Here is a 21,950-nt window from a genome sequence, read left to right on the forward strand (position 1 = left end):
GCACTGGGAGAGCTCCGAGCCTCGGATGGCGGGGTTCCTGTTGCCCCTGCGGGAGGCACATGTCCTGGGCTCTGCTCCCAGAGCTGTCGCTAACTTGTGTGACCCTTTCCTTTTCTTGGGGACGGGGGTAAGATGGGGGCGGGGGGGGGGGCGAAGAAGAGAGCGATTCAGCTAACTTATTTGCAAAATAGGGCTAATGGTCTCTGGTCGGTTGATTCATTCATTCCTCCCTGCGTTACTAGGTTCTGTTTGTGAGAACCTGCTTTCTGAGGGTTCACAGTCTAAGGAAAGCCCCACCGTATGTGAGGGGCGGTGGAATACAATTGGAATTTGGGAGTTCTTAAGGGAAAAGCAAACATGCATTTCGGATGAGACGTGCAACCATTGTTTCTCCAATGGCTATTATATGCCAACTTTTTTTTAGTAAAAAAAAATTTTTTTTTAACTGTGATTGGAGAATAAGAATTCTGTTGGGTAATTAGAAAGCGTATACATTGGTAACTCATATGTTGCATATTGTGATGATGACCTAAATAAGGAGACGTTTACAAAGTCATCCACACCTGGTACAATGGGAACTTTACAGCCAGATGAGTTGATCAGAGCAGGTGTATCCTCATTTTGGGGTCGCAAAGAGTCGGACACGACTGAGCCACTGAACTCAACTGATCCTCATTTTATTCGTAAAAACATAAGAGACAGGTTAAATGACTTACCCAGACTCTCACTGCCAATAAGTGACAAGAGTAGGACTTGAATCTAAGCCGATGTTCTTTCCACTGCTCGGGGTTGCTTGCATGGTTCTGCACTAGTTTTATAACGCACAGACCCATTCATTTGTGACGCAAGGCAGTTCCAGTGGGTCATGGGTGGCCTTAAAACAGACTCTTACAACTCTTAAATTGTTCTATAATTTCTGTCCTTGCCCTGGGTATTTTATCTGCACTCTATCTTGACCTCCTTCACACTGAGTCCCAAATCTATATCTTCTATCCAGTTTCTCCTGGCTTCTAACTGCTAAGTCCAGATACCCATTGATCATTTCCATTGGATCCCCCATGGGAATCTCAAACTCAGCATCTCCTACACCACATGTAACACCTTTCTTCATGAACCTACTCCCCAGATCCCATGGTTGAAATCATTATTCAGTAAATTGCCCAGGTACAAACCTGGCTTGGTGCCTCTTTTCTCACCATCTATAATCAATTGATCACGGGTGAACGTGTTAGTTGCTCAGTTGCGTCCAACTCTTTTCGACCCCATGGACTGTAGCCCACTGGGGCTCCTCTGTCCATGGGATTTTTCCAGGCTAGAATACTGGAGTGGGTTTCCATTCCCTTCGCCAAGGAATCTTCCTGACCCAGGAATTGAATCCAGGTCTCCTGCACTGTAGGCAGATTCTTTACTGTGTGAGCTACCAGGGAAGCCCTAATTGATCACTCAGTGCTGCCAAATTCTATTTTCTAAAGGTCTACCAAGTCCATCCCCCTTTGTTCTTTCCTTCACTTATGTGACTAGAGATTGTAATAACTTCCTGCCGCCTCTTTGTAGCTTTGAGCTCAGCTTCCTCCATCCCATTTTCCGTTTTGCTACAAAGTGATTTTTCTACAGTCCAAATGTGATCCTGCCCCTCACTTACTTAAATCCCTTCAGGGTTTTTTATTATTGTCAATATAATTTCCAAAGTCTTTTTAGCATGGATTCAAGGTCCTGCCTGAAGTTTTCCAAACCTCCTGGACCTTCCCCATCCTTTATCTCCAAACTACTCTTAGTCAGAGTGTGGTGCTGACCTCCGTTAGAAGCAGGGGAGGACTGGTTAGTACTGAACATGATAATGCAGAAAATGGCCTTTGTGCAGGTACCCAGTCGAATCTTGGAGGCAGAATTTTGGGTGAAGAAGAAAAGCATAGCGTTTTTGCTTTGCCAGGCAAAGGGGGACACAGCGGGATCATGCCTTCAAAACCTGTGTGTGTCTCAACTCTGGGGGACTTGGTGAGGAGTTTTATAGGAATGGTTTACAGGCAGGATTGTTAATAAGGATCAGCTGTGCAGGGCCTGCACCGCTTTAATCTGGCCTCAGGTGGGTTTCTGATGCGCTTCTATGATTCTCGAGTTTATCACACTGTGACCGTCTCTGGGATGAAGAATGCTTCGTCAAGTAATTAACATGTTCTCTCTGTTGGGGGTTCTAGTTCTGGGGTAGAGTGCCAAGAATCCTTCCGTTTATCGCTTGAGGCAGAACCAGGACTCTGCCCCCCAAGGCTGCACTTTTTTTTTTTTTTTAAATTTCTCCTCCCTTGTCTCTGTATCCCCCTCCTTTCCCTGATTAGCAACTGTTTGAACCTGCCCTTTGGAACTTTGGGAAGGTCAAGAAATGGGGGGCACAGGCTTTTGTGCCCAGGAGCTCCCCAGGGTACTGGTCTGTTTCACTGACAGCCCAACTAAAATAAGTCAGAATCTCAGAGTCATGCCCAAGAATCCGCATTTTAAACAAGTTCTTTAAATTTTAACAAGATCTATATAGAGTTTGAGAGGCCTTCTTCTCACCTTCCGTACTGACCCTGTTCCCTATCTACACCTGACGGCAGACGTGTGTTTCTCTGAACATACCTTGCTGTTATTGAGGCCTTTGTGGGCAGAAGTCTCCTTAGCTGCTGCTTTGGTGTTTCTCCTCATTGTTCAAGACCCAGGATACATGTCATGCCTTCTGGGAAGACTTTCCCAATCATGGACCACCCTGTCACCTCCAGCCCCCATTAGGTCATTCTCGTGGCTTCTCACAGAGCCGTGACTTAGCCCTCAACAGCCTCCCCCCGTGTTACAACCATACTTTATGTAATTGTTTCGTACTTGTGGCTTTCACAGTTGCCAGCACTTGAGAATAGACTTGTGCTTCTCTGCCTAGCAGCCAGCCCAGAGCCTAGCACGTTGAATGAATGAGCGCTTTCGGGCCAGGTGGAGAGGCATCTAATTATCACATGTGCTTTCGGGTTCCTTTATGTGCCATCCTGCACTGCGGCCCTGATGGCACCGGTTTCACATGTGACTGGTGATAAGGATGTGTCTGGCCTTGAGAGGAGTTTTAACCAGTGGTGGCAGTAAAGAAAAATTAAGTAGTGACACTTGTTAAAGACTGGTAAGACAGACTTCCTCCAGGGTGGGGAGAGGCATCTGGATGGATGTAGAAACCACTGCAGGCAGTATTGAACTGAGGGGAGGAGCTTGGACTCAACCCTGACTCCAATGAGGACAAATGGGTGTTCATAGCCAAGGAGCAGGGTGGCATCAGTGGATGGAAAATTGCTAAAGAAATGTCAGGGGTAGAGGGGACTCTTACTAGGTGACCCAGTAGAATTCTTGCTGAAGGCAGACCAGGGTGATAAGATATCCAGCGTTGTCAGATTCCAATGGTGGGGATGGGGGATTTTCACTAAACTACCTTAGTAGGATTCTTGCTCAAACTGGATTCTACAAGGGCCGAGAGGGAAGCCCAAGGTAAGTCCTAGTCCAGCAGAACTCAGAGCCTGATTCAAGTTTCTGGTCAAGAAGAGAGTCCCTGTGGTTAAATGGGGTAATAAAAGAACTTGTGTGTGCTAAATCACTTCAGTCGTGTCCAACTTTTTGCAAACCCGTGAACTGTAGCCTGCCAGGCTCCTCTGCCCATGGGATTCTCCAGGCAGGAGATGCTGGAATGGGTTGCTATTCCTCCTCCAGAGGATCTTCGTGACCCAGGGATCGAACCCACATGTTTTACATCTGCTGCATTTGCAGGCAGGTTCTCTACCACTAGTCCTGCCAACTAGAATCAGCAAAAGCAGCTGTTCCCGAGCTGCCCCCAGCCCCATCAGCATTGGTCTATTTACCTCATGCACACATAGTTAAAAATGTTCTATCTAGAAAATAATTAAGAAAATTTAAAAAATACATTGCAATTTAAAACATAAATATCAGCCGTTATCTCACAAGAGGGAATTACTACAAAGTCTCATGTGTTTATTTCTGTTTTTTTTTTTTAATTTATATTTGTGTTTGAACATAACTGGTAAATGCCAATTAAATAAGACTTAAACCCTGCCAGTTTTACTTAAAATTATATTTTTTAGTTTTTTCCATGTCAACAAAAATTCTTAGTGAAAAAAAATTTAATGTAGGTGGGGGAATAGTGTTCCTTGACCCTTGTAGGGTCCCTACCTGGGTCTGGAAATCAAATTGACAAAGACAGATTAACAGGAGCAAAGCATGCAAGTTATTTAATGAAAGTTTTACATGACATGAGAGCCTTCATAAGGAAATGGGACCCAAGGATTTGAGTAGACCATGGTGGAGGAGCGTGATAGGGTAAAGAGTATGAGGTATTGTAGCAGAGGAAAATCTTAGAGAGACCTGCATGTTAAGGAGTGTTTGTCGACAAAGCAAGTGCCTCTCACTGGAGGGTTTTATGATCTGTTTAAGAAACAGCAAGGTGGGGAGGTGGTCAGAGTTACCTTCCTGCTTCTGCTATTTTCCAAACCTTTTCTGAGTACGATATCCACCCTCACAACGTGCCATGTTTGGGGTAGCATGTCTTGAGCCCCATTTCATTCCACAGTTATTTATCAAATGGCTGTTAGGCACTAGATCTTATTTTGGACATGGGGATTCTGCAGTGGATCAGAGCAGTCAAAGTCCTTACTCATGGAGTTTACATTCCAGTGGGATAGTAAACTAACACATAAGGACCATCCACGTGATAAGTGCAGTGAAGAAAAACAGAAGTATATATGGTCACTTTTTTTTTTTTTAATTGGAGGCTACTTTACAATACTGTGGTGGTTTTTGCCATACATTGACATGACTTTGGTTTTGAGTGTGCATGCTCGGTGGCTCAGTCATGTCCGACTCCATGCATTGCAGCCCGCCAGGCTCCTCTGTCTGTGGAATTTCCCAGGCAGGCATACTGGAGTGGGTTGCCATAAGGTTATGCTAATTTACCTTCCTTATAGGAGTGTGTGAGTGCCTGTCTCATTTTATTTTGTCATCAGTGAATACGATCATTTTAGAATTTCGTTCATTTTATCGGTGAATGGTGATAGTTCTTTGTAATTTGCATGTCTTTGATTACCTTGGAAGTTGAGCATTTTTACAGTTATGTATATTTCCTCTTCATTGAGTTTTCTCTGAATGTTCTTTTATTGAGGGCCTGGTTGTTTTCTCCTATTTTGAATAACCCTTTTACATCACTAATTTGATTACTAATTTGATGATAATAAGCACTTTATATATAAAGGCTAAGCAGATACTTTTAAACAGGTATAGTGACTGTAAAAAGAAAGCAAAGACAGGACTCCTAGAATTCCTTTCCCCTTCTTTCTAAGAAAAAGTGATGAAAGAAGAAAAAGTATAGTTTGGGTGTAAAGAAGTGAAGAAAGCAAGGAAATGTAGGTGGGCAGGTAAGAGATGAAGTATCTAGGAAGGAAGAGGAGGAAGGAAGGAAGACGTGGAGAGGATGAAGGAAGGAAGAGGATGAAAGCGTAGGGCCCACATGATTCCTTGGATAATCATATTTTTCTTTTCTGCCTCTACTAATCTAGCAAATCCCTAAGAGAAGATGACTGTGTTCTTTAAAACGCTTCGAAATCATTGGAAGAAAACGACAGCTGGGATCTGCCTGCTGACATGGGGAGGCCACTGGGTGTATGGGAAACACTGGTAAGCGTCTGACAGCCCCCACACCCCACCCCACCTCACGTGCAGCACAGAACAGTCCACGGCGGCCTGTGGGTAGCGTCCTATTCAGCTGTGCTTGTCTCTAAAACGTTGTGGTATAAAAGGAAGGCAAATATTAAAACCTCAGAGACAATGGCTTCTTGTAACCAGTCCTGAGAGGTGGAAACTGTGGAACTGTTGAGACTTACACCTCAGTGGACTCAGAGTACTGCCGCCAGATCAGGACAGGGAGAGACTGAGCGCCGCCTCGAGAGAGGCAAGTGGCCTTCCAAGGAAGGGTAGAGGCTGGCGCTCACACATCTCCTTGGGGTTTTAGTCCTCCTTTTCTCACTCTAGTCTCTCGATATGTGACGGTGGCCATTGCCAGACACTGAGTCCGCTCCCTCCAATGTCTGGCTCGGGCTTTCCTCGTCTAACTCGTTAGCCTGGGTTCATTTAAATGAAACTAAGACTTTCCAACCTTTTGTTTGAGGAAGGGATTCCAGGGAGTCCTGGGTTTTATTACCCTTCAGGTCTGCAGGGAGAAGAAAGTGCCAAGCTTTTCTTCTGGTTTAACATGCTAATAAAATTTAAATAAACAGTTTTTAAAAATAAAAATTATACAGATTATTAAGAGACCCAGTCACACAGTAGTCTTTGGGGGATTCAGGGCTACATCTTAAATATATAGCAACCTTCTCTAAAATCCAGGTGTCCTAACTGATTGCTTTGTTAAATGGAACCCACTGAGCAGGCTTTACAATGGAAGTCTCCACATTGGAAAGCAGACTCACATTGGTCCTTTTGTGAACATCCTCAATTCACCCGTCAGAGATCATTTATGATAAACGTGGTATCTACTTTCTGCAGGTATGGAGAAGATGACCCGTTCCCACCTCCTCTTAGGTATTCTCAAAGCTGAGCATGTGAGCTCCATTAGCTAGCATATAAAAAACAGACCCAAGAATCTTAAAATTTTAGTATATAAAAAGAAAGGCAGAGGAAAGGTTTTAACAAATTGTGTCTGGAGCACATAATTGGCTTTTCCTCCCTTTTCAAGCTACATTTGAGCCCTCGAGGGAAGGCTCCTTACAGCTCTAGCCTAGTTCCTACCTGGATTTCCTTTGGAGGAGCACCCAGTCCAGGCCTCAGCTGGCTCAGTGCAGGAGAACCTTCCCCTCACTGAGGGTTATGGCTGTTGCTCCTGTGGGGTGAAGGTCTGAGGAAACAACCACGTCCTCGGTTCAGGATGTCTTTAAGGTGCCATAGTTACTTCTCATACTATAGTCTTGAGACTTTTAAAAAGGCCCCATTAAGTCTCTAGCACTGAGTCAGAGGTCTTATTCTCAGTTGGATCTGAAACAGCTTGAACTGGAAGTGTAGCAGGAGCCTGAAGGCTTCATTTTGCTCTTTCTCTTCCCTTGACATTCAGGGTCACTGCTTAGAATGTGAACCTCCGTTGTCGTGCATAGCTTGCTTTTCTCAAGTTCTCTCCTGCATGCTTTGGTGCTACTTGGCACCCCCGCCCCTTTAAAAATATTGTGATAAAAATCACTAGCAGAAAATTTACCACTGTGACCATTTTTAAGTGTACGTTCAGTAGCATGCAGTATGTTCATTTTGTCATACAACAGATCTCTAGAACGCTTTCATCTTGCAAAACTGAAACTCTGTGCCCATTGAACACTGTCTGTTTCCTCCTTCCAGCCCCTTGCAACCACCATTCCACTTTCTGTTTCTGTAAGTTTGACTGCTTTAGTTTATGGGGTTGCACAGAGTCGGACACAACTGAAGCGACTTAGCAGCAGCAGCAGCAGCAGCAGATACTTCATGTGAGTGGAATCATGAAGTACGTGTCTTTTGTGGCTGGCTTGTTTCACCTAGCATGGTGTCCTTAAGGTTCACTCATGTAGCATATGGCGGGATTCCTGTCTTTTTTAAGGCTGAATTGCATGTATAGACCACATTTCTTATCCATTTATCTATTAATGGACATTTGGGTTGCTTCCACCTCTTGGCCGTTGTGCATAATGCTCGTACATTGGACTTGGGCATGCAGATATGGCTGTAATATCTTGTTTTCAGTTCTTTTGGATATATATCCAGAAGTGGGGTTGCTGGATTAATGGTATATCTATTTTTAATTTGTTGAGGAAGCTCCATACTGTTTTCTATAGTGGCTGTACCATTTTGCAGTCCCAGCTGCACAAGGGTCCTACTTCTCCACATCTTTATCAAGGCTTATTATTTTCTGTTTTCACGCCCCCCCCTCCTCCCCCATTATTGGCCATCCTAATGGGCATGATATGGCCTTTTGTGGTTTTGATTTGCATTTCTCTAATGATCAGTGATGTTGAACATTTTTTCATGTTTGCTGGCCATTTGTTTATCTGTTTGTTTGTTCACTGGTAGTATATGAAAACATGACTGATTTTTGTATTCTGTAACTTTGCTGAATTTGTTTTCTACATAAAAGATTATGTCATCTGCAAACATAATTTTATTTCTTCTTCTCCAGTTTGCATGCCTTTTATTTCTTTTTCTTGCCTAATTGCTTTGGCTAAGATTCCCAGTACTATATGCAGTAGAAGTGGCAAGAGCAGGCATCCTTGCCTTTTTCCTGATCTTTAAGGAAAAGTTTGGATCTTCACTGTCGAACATGATGTCAGCTGTGGGCTTTTAATACATGTTCTTTATTGTATTGAGGTAGTTTCCTTCTATTGTCTTTTTTTTAAAAAATCTATATATCCCCCAACTTTTCACATAACAGTCCTAACACAATTTTTTATACTAATCTAGTTTTTTTTCCCTGAGAAAATCTTCCCCTGAACTCTCTTGAGTAGAAGCTACTCTTGCCTTCAAATGTGTTGGCATTCTCCTAGCTTCTCAGTACCTATTCCAAACCATTACTCTTTCATCATCATATAAAAAAATCTCTTCTCCTTTGAGGTTCATAATATCTGACTATATCATAAAACCATAAAAACCAAAACCCTCCCAGATTTCTGGGGTCTCATCTGTTGCATTAGACTCAGGCTTCAATGCCTGGCTTATCAATATCCTTTTGTCTTTAAGTCTTGTTGTCTTTCTGAACGCCCTGAGTGTTTATGTGAATGACCCATCTAATAGCACCTCATCTTCCCTTTCCCTGACTTTATCTGTTCCTGTCACATTAAGTCTTTGCCTCTTTCAACTCCACCCATTCTCATTGGTTGAATGCTAAACCTAATTATCACTTGTCCCTGTTCCTCTGTTGAAATATGGAACTTCAGCATCTGAATCTTTCATATCAGCCTTCTGTTATCCCGGTTTTCTTCCTTTACTCCCCTTTTTCAGTGTTATCAACCTCTTGTCCCTTGGGGCCTCCATTTCTTCCCAGTTTGTCACTCATCCCTGCCGTCTTCACGTTCTTCTGTCCTTGGTTCCTCTATCCAACATATTAGACAACTTCTCAATACCAGTTTTCATATATCCTCCCTGGCTTTTTCACAATCTCACTTTCTCTTCTTCTAAGTTAAACTTTTTGAATAGATTCTGCCTCCCTATCTCCTGCCCATGCTACATCCTGTTTGGTCTTCATTAGAATTAGTCTTGCCAGTTTTATTCCTTATTCTTTTTGACTGTGCAGCTTTAGACACAGTTGATTCTTCCTGAAACTTTTTTTTCCCTTGACTTCTGACTGCCAGAGTCCTATTTTCCTCCTACTCCTCTAGCTGCTTATTCTCAGTTTTCACTTTTCCCTTCTACTCAGACATTAGAGAAGTATTAATAGTTCTCTAGGACTCTGTCCTAAGGGCTTCCCTGGTGGCTCAGATGGTAAAGAATCTTGCCTGGAATGGAAGAGATCCGGGTTTAATCCCTGGGTTGGCAAGATGCCCTGGAGAAGGGAATGGCAACCCACTCAGTATTCTTGCTTGGAGGATTCCATGGACAGAGGGACATGGCGGGCCACAGTCCATGGAGTTGCAAAGAGTTGACCACTACTGAGTAACTTTCACACACGCACACAGGACTCTGCCCCAGGTCCTCTGCTCACTTTATACCCTTTCCTTATACAGTCTCATCCACTTGCAGTGGTGTCACTGTCAGCTGTAGACAGACAAACCCCAGGTTCATATTTCCATAAACACTTCCTCGTCCGAGCTCCAGACCTTTGCATGTATTCAGCTGCTTACAACTTGTCTCCTTGGATAATTCCCAGGTGCCTCCCAACTCAACAGACTAAAAGTAAAATCAAAAGCTTTCCTGGCAAGCCTGTTCTTCTCAGTGATGGGTACCACTCACCATCCATGTAGTTTCCCAAACTAAAAATTTGAACATCATTCTCCATTCATCCTTCCGCCTTATTTCCCACATTCAGGTTATGGCATTCTGAGTGATTTTGTTTCTTTTATATCGACTTTGTGCAGTTTCTTCTGTCCTTCCTCCCTGTTACCACCTTTGTCTTTACTACCATCATCTCGGGCTGGATTCTTACTAAATGCCTTCTGGCTGTTCTTGCATCTGATCTTGACTGCTTCTAATCTGTTTTGCGCTGCCAGTACCGTACTGTCTTAATTACTGTAGCTTTGTAATATATTTTGAAATTAGTGTTAGCCCTTTAACTTTCCTCTTCTTTTTCAGAATTCTCTTGGCTATTCAGGGCCCCTTGAGATTCTGTATGCATTTTAGGAAGCTACTGAGAGACTCAAACTTTTTGGCCAGCCCAATTCAGGTCTTTCAGAATGCCATGTCCTATTTTTTTTTAGGGTCCCTTGGAGAGCCTCCAGGAGTGTTCCCTCCTAGAACACTCTTCCCTTCTCTTCTTCCCTAGCCAACTACTATTTCCCCAGGTCTCAAATGTTACTTCTTCCCTTTCCCCTTCAGACTAGGCAGTCTTCCTGTATTCTCTCCATAGTACTACGAACTACTGTGTAATTGTTGTTGTTCAGTCGCTCAGTTGTCTCTCTGCAACCCCATGAACTACAGCATGCCAGGATTCCCTGTCCTTCACTCTCTCCCAGAGTTTGTTCAGATTTATGTCCATTGAGTTGCTGATACTATCTAACCATCTCATCCTCTGCTGCCTTCTTCTTCTTTTGCCTTTGATCGTTCCCAACTTCAGGGTCTTTTCCAATGAGTCAGCTGTTTGCATCAAGTGGCCAAAGTATTGGAGCTTCAGCTTTATCGTCAGTACTTCAGTGAATATTCAGGGTTGATTTCCTTTAGGATTGCTTGTTGGAACTCCTTGCAGTCCAAGGGACTCTCAAGAGTGTTCTCCAGCACCACGATTCAAAAGCATCAACTCTTGGGTGCTCAGCCTTCCTGATGGTCCAGCTGTATGTATATTCACTACTACTGTCGTTTTTTGTTCTGTTCGCTTCTTCCGTCATAAGACTCTGCAGGCAGGGGCCCTGTTTGTCTTTCTCAATGTCATCCCCCCCAAGGCCAGCACATAGAAAGTACTTTACATATATTTTATTTATCGAGGAAGGAACAAGCAAAAGAAAGAAGGTCTGAGTTCTCAGAGAGCAAAATCTCAACCGTTTTGATTGGCTACTTCTGAATTCACAAGCCCAGGCTTTTGAATATCCTCCTGAAGAAAATGATACACTAAAGCCATGGTTAGGTTACTCTTCCATCTTCACCAATTTATTTTGAAATGGTCATGAATTTCCTCAATTTCCTGCTTTACCGTCTTTATCCTCGTTCTTAGACAACCTTAACTCCTTTTCAAAGAGAAAGAACATCAGCAGTTACCTCTGTATGCACATTTCTGTTCTTTTTGTCTCATTGTATGAAGCTGTATCCTGCCCAGGACTAGCCTCTCCAACCCTCATATGGATCCAGTTCTTCCTCCTCTGTTGGTTATCCTTTTCCTTGCTTGTACCTTTTTTTAAAAAACTAATTTGTATCGGAGTATAGTTGCTTGACAATGTTGTGTTAGTTTCTGCTGTACAGCAAAGTGAATCAGCCACAGGTATACATATATCCCCTGCTTTGTAGATTTCCTTCCCATTTAGGTCACCACAGAGCACTGAGTCAAGTTCCCTTTGCTATGCAGTAGATTCCCATTAGTTATTTTATACATAGTATCAGTAGCCCTCATGTGTCTTGAACCCCATCCTTCCTGCTTCTTGCCCCCCGTTTGTCAAACTGTTCAGAGCTGAGATGGGTCATTTCAGCCATGTGTTCCCATTTATTTACCACCTGTGTTCTCCCTTTTACACTGTTCTTGACAGCTTGCCTCACACTTGCATAGCTCTCCCTCTTTTTAGAATAAGCTTAGTAAAACTTGGTTTTCTATCCCATCATTTGATTGACCCTGTTCTTGACGAGGTCATTAATGCTTGTTAAATAAAGTAGATACTTTTCAGTTCGCATCTGCCACGTTTGATTCTCCTCAGTTACCTTTAGGGCATCTTTTTTTTTTCTCCCATTGTTTGATATGCCATGTGGCATGCTGGATATTAGTTCTTTCAGTTCCCATACCAGGGATTGAACCTGTGCCCCCTTGCAGTTGAACCACAGAGCCCTAACCACTGGACCGCCAGGGAGTTCCTACCTGTAGGGTGTCTTTTTGCTCTGCTTGTCCCTAGATGCTGGTGTCCTATCCTCATCCCATAGACTTCTTAGGTGATCGTAACCACAGTAGAGTTTTCAGGTGGGATACTTAGATCTTGGAGTCATAGTATTTTCTAGTCCATGTCTTACTTCCCTTGACATCCTGCGTGAGGCGTGTCCCTGGAGTTGTACCAGGCAGTCGACAAGCAGAATATTCTTTCTGAAAGAGAACTCTGATCATGTCACTGTGGTACTGACAACCTGGAAATAGCTCTCCATTGCTTGGAACAAAAAGACCCAACCCCTTAGCATGACATAAAAGAGCCTTCATGATCCAGCCCTGTCGTCCTCTCCAGCTTTCTTCTGATTCCTTTTCATCCCCCGTCCATCGCACTTGCACTCAACCTCTGTGTTCTGGAAGTCTCTAGAAAAAACCCTGTGTCTCACTCTCCCTTTGCTTGTGTTCTCCCCTCTGCCTGGAACACTTCTGCTCTTCTTCACTTTGCCAACAGCTCAAAAAATGTGTTGCCAAGCTGTGTAAAGCAGTGGTGGCATTACTGAATAAGAATAAAAGAAAGCAATGTGTGTTAAGTACCCCATGCCTGCTGGGCTGCCGGTGCTGGGCTTGTTGTTTCCATGTACTTACATGGTCTCGTGCAATCCTCAAACCAGACCTGTGGGAGAGAGAATGTTACTTCCATATATAAATTAAGATGTTGAGGCTCAGAGAAATTAATAATTTGTCTAAAATGGTCTCTCGGCCTACTGGTGAAATTGAGATTTGAACCCAAGTTAATCACGTTCTGTAATACATTCCACGTGCTTTCTTTGCTGCTGACCACTTTTGAACAGCGATGCTCACTTCAGTATATAAATTCTGCTGCACTGATTAAATGACATTACTTTTTAAATGCCTTTTTTATGCAGCTTTACTAGAGTTGTTCTATTATGTTCCTGTTTCATTTTTTGTTGCTCACATGGAATCTAGCTCCTTTATTAAATAGACAGAATGCATTTATTAGCGTTTAGTAGAGATGAGGTGCAAACTGGACACGTAGCCCAGGGAACGCGGCCCTCATTTCAGAACCTTCTGGACTCTCTTGGTTGGTCCTTCATGCCCTCAGTGGTTTTCTGTGAGCCTCTGTTCATATTCTGGTCTGACTCCCCTTCTCTTGGCCTTTCACTTTTTCTCCGTGTCTCCCCCACTTTTATAAAAGTTTTATTTATTTATTACGGCTGCTTAGGGTCTTTGTTGCTTTCTGTAGTTGCTGCGAGTGGGGGCTACTTTTCATTGTGGTGTGTGGGCCTCTCATTGTGGTGGCTTCTCTTGCTGCAGAGCACGGGCTCGAGGCACACAGGCTCATGGTTGCGCTGCAGCATGTGGGATCTTCCTGGACCAGGGACTGAACCCACGTTCCCTCCCTTAGCAGGCAGCTTCTTAACCACTGCATCAGGGAAGTCAGTCCCGTGCCCCGCCCCTTTAAGCTTCCTTACCTGTGTGTAATTTATAGATGAGTACATTTCTTTTTCTTCCATTTTGTGAAAATCTTTAAACGTACAGCAAACTTGAAAGCATTTTACAGTAAACATCTGCCTACCTACTTCTTGGACTCCAGACTTCACTGTATTTGCCTTGTCACGTCCCTATCCATCTGTCCATCGTCTCGATCTTTCTTTCTGAAGCATTTCCAAGTAATTTGTCAACATCGATGTACTTCTACCTGAAAACCCAACCATGTGGGTCAGTAATTAGAGTTTTGCACTTGCTTATACTGTGTTTTTCCTTAACAATGAAATTTACATACAATGAAATATACAGATTTAAGCCTGCTTTCCCTGAGTTTGTCAGATGCAGACACCTGTGTACCCCAGACTCCTGGTAAGACAGAGTGCTGTCATCCGTCCAAGTGCTTCCCTTGTGCTCCTTCACCATCACTCCCTGTCCCCCAAACCCTGAGGCAGTCATTATTCTACTTTCTTTTTCCCACCATAGACTAATCTTTTTTTTATTTCTAGAACTTTGTATGAGAGAAATCATATAATATAAACCGTATTCTTTTTTTGTTAAGCTTCTGCCTCTTAGCATAATATCTTTGAATTCATCCATATTGTTCATTTCTTTCCTTCTTTTTTTTTTTTTTTGGCTGAGTAGTATTCTAGAAGATAAGCATTAAATATTTTATAGTTATAGAATTTTAAGTTTTTTGTTCCATTATATTTTGCATTCTTCATTTTAAAAAGCAAGCAAATCGTTATATGTGTTTGACTTTCTTTCCTTTGGAAGGAAACTGGTGTCTCCTGATATAGGATTCACATACCAGTAAGAATAATTGACTGTGTTTCATTGTTGACTTTTTGATTAAATAACGACCCTGGTTTGATAGGTGGGCTTTGCTGGTGGCTCAGCTGGTAAAGAATCCACCTGCAATGTGGGAGACCTGGGTTCAATCCCTGGGTTGGGAAGATCCCCTGGAGAAGGGAAAGGCTACCGACTCCAGTATTCTGGCCTGGAGACTTCCATGGACTGTTAATAGTCCATGGGGTTGCAAAGAGTCTGACACGACTGAGCGACTTTCACTTTCATTTTTAAGGAAAAGTGTGTGTGTGTGTGTGTGTGTGTGTGTGTGTATGATAGCTTTGGAAAAAATGACATGTTATTTTTATCCATCCGATTTTGGACTGCTGTCTTTGTCTTTGGGCACAGGTATTATTTATTTGCGGGTGTTATTTCATGTTGCTGTATTTATAGTTTTTTCTTCTCCTGTGGGAATTTCTCTCCTTTTTTTCCTCCCTTCCCCTCAGTTTCAAGGGAAAAAAAAAAAAACCAAAACCCCTATGATCTTCTCGTCTGCATCCTTCCCTCCAGAGCAAGTTGCAGTAGTTGACAGGAGCAGCAGAGGCTGCTTTCAGGACTCTGGAAAGAGCAATTGAAGAGGAGGAAATGACCCTCTTTGCTGAAAGTAAAGAGAATTTAAGTATTGCTCATTCCTCTTCAACTGCTCTCCCCAAGCTTTCTGGGTTCCCTAGGGGAGATTGTATTCCGGGCTGTTCAGTTCATCATGTCAGCAGTTACCTGCAATGGTCTTTCTCTCATTCGGAGCCCTTTCAGTGGCGAGGAGCCTGCTAACAGACGAGCATGAGAAAGGAGGCACCTCTAACAGTCTGACCTTGGGCTCTCTGAGCCTCAGGTTCATCTGTAAAGTGGGGATAATAACAGTGCCTCATTGGATCATTGAAGGCTTGAGGTAGCTGAAAAGCTCTTAGCATAGTGCCTGATTGATATCAAGGTTCAGTACATGCTAGTAACTGAATTAATTTGATGTAATAGGTACTCACTCACTTTGGGAGTTAAAACGAATTACTGCTGGTAACTGGGCAGTGAGTGATTCGAGAGCCAGCCAGTGGGGAAGGAAGATGAGGATCGGCCAGATGGTGTAATGAGATCTCAGCCTTTTATTTATTTCACCTTTCATGTGTAACAAGACAGCTTGGAAAAGTGTAATTTCAAGAGTGACAGAACATAACCACAAAAGAGGCAGGGCATAAGTAGTTAAAAAGCCGTGAGCCGTGTCTGAACCCTTGTCCGTCTGATTTGAGCTCAGATCCTTTCATCTTCGGGGACCTTGCTCATCCTGCCTCTGGTCTCTCTCTCCTCGAGATCCTGGCTGGCGAGGCTTGCCACAGCTTATCGACTCGTCCTCATGGCTCGGCAGGTGACAGAAGCCCTGTTCTTGCTTAGTTCTGGCTCCTGGTTCTCAGCTTTGGCTCTGTGCTTCTGGCACCAGTTCGGCCACCCACCTTGGCCTGTGACCCGGGACTTCCTCCCATTTATTTCTGGAGCATAAAGCCACTCAGCCAGACATCCTGGTATCTTCTCGGAACATTTTCAATACTACGAACACTATGCATCCCTCCACATGAGACTTGCAAAGCAGACGTGATACTGTAGCACTGGTCCTGGGCCATGTGTCCCGAAGTTTTTATTAATATTGGAATTTTTTCCATCTGAACATAGGAATGTTAATCTTGATTACGATACATTAATCTTGATTACTATAAGCATTGATAAGAGCCCACCTTTCAATTCTGTGGTCAAAACAATTGCTTAGAAGTAAAACTAAATGATGAGTTGGCCCAAGGGGTGTGTTCAGTGTCGTTCAGCTTTATTGAGAACATAGTAGTATTAATCATGAGGATCACTAATACTTCATCAGAGCTTGTCACGTGTCAGACACTGTTCTAAGCACTTCACATTTATTAGCTCATTTTATCTTCCTAACAACTTTATGAGATGGTTGTTAATCTCAGGCTAGTGTGAGATTAATAGCCCTAGACAGATGAAGAAGCTGAGGGATAGCAAGATGAAGTAATTTGTCCAGGGTCACACAGCTAGTAAAGGCTTCCCTGGTGGCTCAGATGGTGAAGAATCCTCCTGCAATGCAGGAGGCCTGGGTTCGATCCTTGGGTTGGGAAGATCCCCTGGAGGAAGGCATGGCAACCCACTCCAGTATTCTTGCCTGGAGAATCCCCATGGGCAGAGGAGCCTGGCAGGCTACAGTCCTTAGGGTCGCAAAGAGTCGGACACAACTGAGTGACTGAGCACAACTAGTAAGTGTCAGGACCCTGATTCAAAACCAGGGCCTCCTTGTCACCCCTCACGATGGCCCCTGTGTCTTAGGTGACAACTGCAAACAGATTGTCCCAGGCCCACGCCCCACATGGCCTAAGATGATGATAGAATGTCATGCTTCAAATCGAGCTTCCCTCTGAGTCAGCTGGGTTTAGGTTCGAGCCCTTGCCTTTGTCACTTCCTGATGTGTGACTTTGGGCAAATTCTTCAGGCTTGCTGAACTTCACTTTTCCGTATCCTCACAGTATCTCACAACATTATTATGACCTTAAATGAGATCATCGCAGTTTCTGGCTCACATCAAAAAGAGCAGCACCTTTTATTTTGGAAGAATAAGGTACTGTGTGCTGCGTCTTGTTCGAGTTCTACAAAGTCAGTGTTAGGGGTGCCTAAGGGAAAAAAGGATTACGTGAACATTTTTTTTATTATGGAAATTTAAAACATATAAAAATATAAATAGTATGATGAATCTCCATATATCAGCATTCAGCTTCAACAAATATCAGCATTTTATTAATCTCATTTCCTTTGTCTCTTCCTGTTTTTTTTTTTTTCCTGGAATATTTTTAAGTAAATTCCAGATATATCTTGTAGCTATACCCATAAATACATTAGTATGTTATTTTTAATAATTAAAGTACTTTAAAAAATCACAACACCATTAACATGGGCCTAACAAAATTAAGTACATCATGAGAAACGCTGGGCTGGAAGAAGCACAAGCTGGAATCAAGATTGCCGGGAGAAATATCAGTAACCTCAGATATGCAGATGACACCCCCTTATGGCAGAAAATGAAGAGGAACTAAAAAGCCTCTTGATGAAAGTGAAGGAGGAGAGTAAAAAAGTTGGCTTAAAGCTCAACATTTAGAAAACCAAGATCATGGCATCTGGTCCCATCACTTCATGGCAAATAGATGGGGAAACAGTGTCAGACTTTATTTTTGGGGGCTCCAAAATCACTGCAGATGGTGACTGCAGCCATGAAATTAAAAGATGTTTACTCCTTGGAAGGAAAGTTATGACCAACCTAGATAGCATATTCAAAAGCAGAAACATTACTTTGCCAACAAAGGTCCGTCTAGTCAAGGCTATGGTTTTCCAGTGGTCATGTACGGATGTGAGAGTTGGACTGTGAAGAAAACTGAGCGCCGAAGAATTGATGCTTTTGAACTGTGGTGTTGGAGAAGACTCTTGAGAGTCCCTTGAACTGCAAGGAGATCCAACGAGTCCATCCTAAAGGATATCAGACCTGGGTGTTCATTGGAAGGACTGATGTTGAAGCTGAAACTCCAGTACTTTGGCCACCTCATGCGAAGAGTTGACTCATTGGAAAAGACCCTAATGCTGGGAGGGATTGGAGGCCGGAGGAGAAGGTGATGACAGAGGAGGAGATGGCTGGATGGCATCACCGACTCAATGGACAAGGGTTTGGGTAGACTTCGGGAATTGATGATGGACAGGGAAGCCTGGCATGCTGCGATTCATGGGGTCACAGAGTCGAACACAACTGAGTGAACTGAACTGAACAAAATTAAGAATTCTGTACTGTTGCTTCTGTTTAATCACTAAGTTGTATCTGACTCTCTGTGACCCCACAGCCTGTAGCCTGCCAGGCTCCCCTGTCCATGGGATTTCCCAGGGAAGAACACTGGAGTGGGCTGCTATTCCCTCCTCCAGGGGATCGTCCCAACCCAGGGATCGAACCCATGTCTCCCACATTGGCAGGCAGTTTCTTTACCACTGAGCTCCCATGGGCGGCCCCCCGACCCCGCCCCAAATCCTTTATGTCATCTAATATTCAGTCTGTGTTTACATTTTGCCTGTTGATGCCAATTTCTGCTTTATGGTTTTGTTCAAATCAATATCAAAACAAGTTCCACACAGTGCACTTGATGTCTTATCTTTTAAGCCTCATAAACTCTCACTCCCTCCTCCTCTCATAGCATTTATTTGTTTTAGAAACCAGGCCTGTCTGCATTTGCCCTGTAGAATTTTTCATCCTCTAGATTTGACAGTTGACTTACATGGTTCAGTGGTGGGCAGAGTCATATTGGAGCCTGAGGCAAAAAGAAGAATCAGTAATACGGAGTCTGTATTTAAAACTCTGATATTGTGTTCATCATGGATCTTTTAGGCTCATTTTGATTTTTTAAGCATGATGTATTAAAGTGTTTATCTCCATTCCTGTGTTTTGTGGTGTTCCCTTAAATTTTGCACCTGAGCCAAGTGGTTCCTCCCTCCCTTTGTTCCAGGCCCAGCTCTTGTTCCTCTGTCTCGCCTGTGTCTTGTACACTGGTGATTAGTTCCCTGCTGCTGCTTTTTTTTTTTTTTAAGTCTTTATTGAATTTGTCACCGTATTACTTCTCTTTTTTTGTTTTGGTTTTGTGGCTGCAAGGTATGTGGGATGTTAGCTCCCCAACCAGGGGTCGAACCTGCGCCCCCTGCTTTGGAAAGCGACATCTTAACCACGAGACTGCCAGGGAAGTCCCCAGTTCCGACTTCTAGATCTTTGCTCTTCAAAGCATGAGCTGCGGTCCGGTGGAACGAGTCACTCCTGGGAGCTTTTACAAATGCAGAACGCCAGGGTCCAGCCCAGACCTGCTGAGTCAGAACCCGCATTTTTAGCCAGATCCCCAGGGGCCCTGCCTGCGCAGTGAAGTCTGAGGAGCGCTGTTTGGAGGGTGTGATTCCAGTCAGGGTTAGTTGTTGTGGCGAGAGCGCTTCACAGACGTGTTCTGGATCTTAGTGTATCACATCAGGAAGTACGTGGTGTCTGATTGTCCTGCTTTGGGCGATGTTAAATTGATCAGTGGGTTCAGATGTGATCAGGCTGACCCATCCGTTAGAAGGCTGAGAAATCTCTTCTGAGCGTTCCTTGGAGTAACATGGTGAAGAGGGGGGCAGCTGGATGGATCTGAATGTTGGCTTACACTTACCCATCGGTGGCCCTGGATAAGGTACCTCATTTCTTTGGCCTGTAAGCAAAGATGGATCATGGTTGATCCATCTCACTGGGCGTCACACAGGTTTTCTTAGGCTTGGCACAAAGCAGGCTCTCCATCAGAGGCATTGCTACTCTTCTTCTCTTCTTTCCTCATCAGAGACAGTGTTGTAGCAAAGATGTCTCAAGTGGGGCCTTGCAGAATGGATGGAATGATGTTCTGGGTGAGATTCATGACCTGAGCACAGGCAGGAAACGAAAGTGTGTGGTATGTTCTTGGAGACTGGCGAAGAATTTGACTTCACTATAGAGTTTTTTTTTTTTTCTGTAGAACAAGGGGAAAGCCAGATGGTGGAAGGCTTTGACTCTAGGCAGTGTATAGTATTTGGAGCTCAAGGAGAGGAGGATGTCTGGAACAAAGAGGCGTTTAGGAAGTTGAATTCTGGTGCCTAGGAGGGAGAGAAACGTGTAGACTGTGGAGGTGGCGGGGCGGGGGCAGTGTTTCAGTACTTCACATAGAAGAGAGCAGAGGCCAGAGTGCTGGTGTCAGGAGGGGAACATAAAAGGGCAAATACGAAGTTGTGGCACTGTGAGCAATGACTGAGTGTGGGTGTGGGTGCCATGCCAGCAGACTTCTGTTTGGTCTGGGTTTCGCTTCTTACTGGTCACGTCAAGTTGCTTAACTTCTGAGCCTCCTTTTCTTTATTGGTGAATGGGGACAGTGAGGTCTGTTTAGCAGGTTACCTGTAAGGATTCAATGAGATGGTGCAGAGATTTTGGCAGTCCAGTGGTTAAGACTCTGCCCTTCCAACGCAGGGGATGTGGGTTCGATCCCTGGTTAGGGAATCAAGATCGCAAATGCCCCGTGGCACGGCCAAAAGGAATTAAAAAAAAAAAGAAAAAAATGGTGTGATGCATGTCACGTGCTGCACTTTGATAAATGCTAACTAATAATTACTAGATGGTTGGTTGTTTGGTTAAAGGAGAGGAAGTTAGGAGAAATCTTTTTCAGCTTCAAGCCTAGAATAATTGACATGAGTTTGCGCAAGCTCCAGGAGATTGTAAAGGACAGGGAAGCCTGGTGTGCCGCAATCCATGGGGTCGCAAAGAGTCAGGCACAGCTGAGAGACTGAACCACAACTAGGATAACTGGTGATACAGAAAGAGGAAGGTCGCCTGGAAGAATTGGTTTAAGGAGGCTGTGTTATATATTTATATTCCTTTTTAGATGTATTGAGTTTGAGACCTTGACGGGATGTCCAGGAAGGAATGTCAGATTCCAGGGGGAAATGATGCAGGAGCCACACTTGGCTAGACCCATGCTATTTCTTTTGGTACAGTTTATGGGTCCAATAATGCCTTGTGCTTTATTTCTCAGTATCTCTGGGATTTCTGACAAAGCAGAGGTTTTACTTGGACATCCATTCAGATTAGCCTCTGACTTTGCAGTCAGTGGTCCAGAGCCTGGCTGGTTGAGCAGCAGTAGAAGGTAATGAGGCTCTTCTCCCTCATGACTTTTCCTCATTCCAGATTTTGTTGCAGTTTGAAGGAAGCAGTTTGTTTTGCTTTTTAGCCATTTGAAAGTTCCTCTCTCTCCCCCTTTCTCTGAGCACAATCTGATGCTGAAATTTGAGGTATCAGTAGGTGCTGTTTAAAGAAGTTCATTTATGGGCGATTAAATAACATGCCTTTCGGCCTGTATTTGATAGAGAACAGGGGGACTTTTTTTTTTTCAGTGCAATGAAGTTTAATTATTTCCCCGTTCCTTTTAACTCTTGTCATATTACTTAGGAAACAGGTCTCTTAAAAAAAAAGTCTATGTTGTTTATTTTACCTCCTTTCCATGTATTTTCTGTATGTTTACTGGTAGAAGGTGGAGTGGGATGGGGCGGGGGCACTGAGCTGGAATGGCAGAGATATATATTTATGTGGTATTTGGTTTTAATTTTACATAATTTTTAGGGATATTTATATCAGTGGTTTCAGCTGCTCCAAGCACTGCAGAGAGAATAATCATCAGTTCAGTTCAGTCGCTCAGTCGTGTCCGACTCTTTGCAACCCCATGAATTGCAGCATGCCAGGCCTTCCTGTCCATCACCAACTCCCGGAGTTCACTCAAACTCACGTCCATCGAGTCAGTGATGC

At 43.7% G+C, this 21,950-nt stretch overlaps 1 protein-coding gene across 1 annotated transcript in view; it reads left to right on the plus strand.

Moving 5' to 3' along the window:
• Window positions 1–21,950, plus strand: part of AGK (acylglycerol kinase) — a 99,720-nt gene that overhangs the window by 325 nt on the left and 77,445 nt on the right. The window contains exon 2 of the mRNA XM_010855026.1: window positions 5,574–5,691. Within this exon, the coding sequence (XP_010853328.1) occupies window positions 5,591–5,691 (101 nt within the window). The 5' untranslated portion in view covers window positions 5,574–5,590. The remainder of the gene's footprint in view (window positions 1–5,573; window positions 5,692–21,950) is intronic.

Source organism: Bison bison, unplaced genomic scaffold (assembly GCF_000754665.1).
Source record: "Bison bison bison isolate TAMUID 2011002044 unplaced genomic scaffold, Bison_UMD1.0 scf7180017864352, whole genome shotgun sequence".
NCBI classification, from domain to species: domain Eukaryota; kingdom Metazoa; phylum Chordata; class Mammalia; order Artiodactyla; family Bovidae; genus Bison; species Bison bison.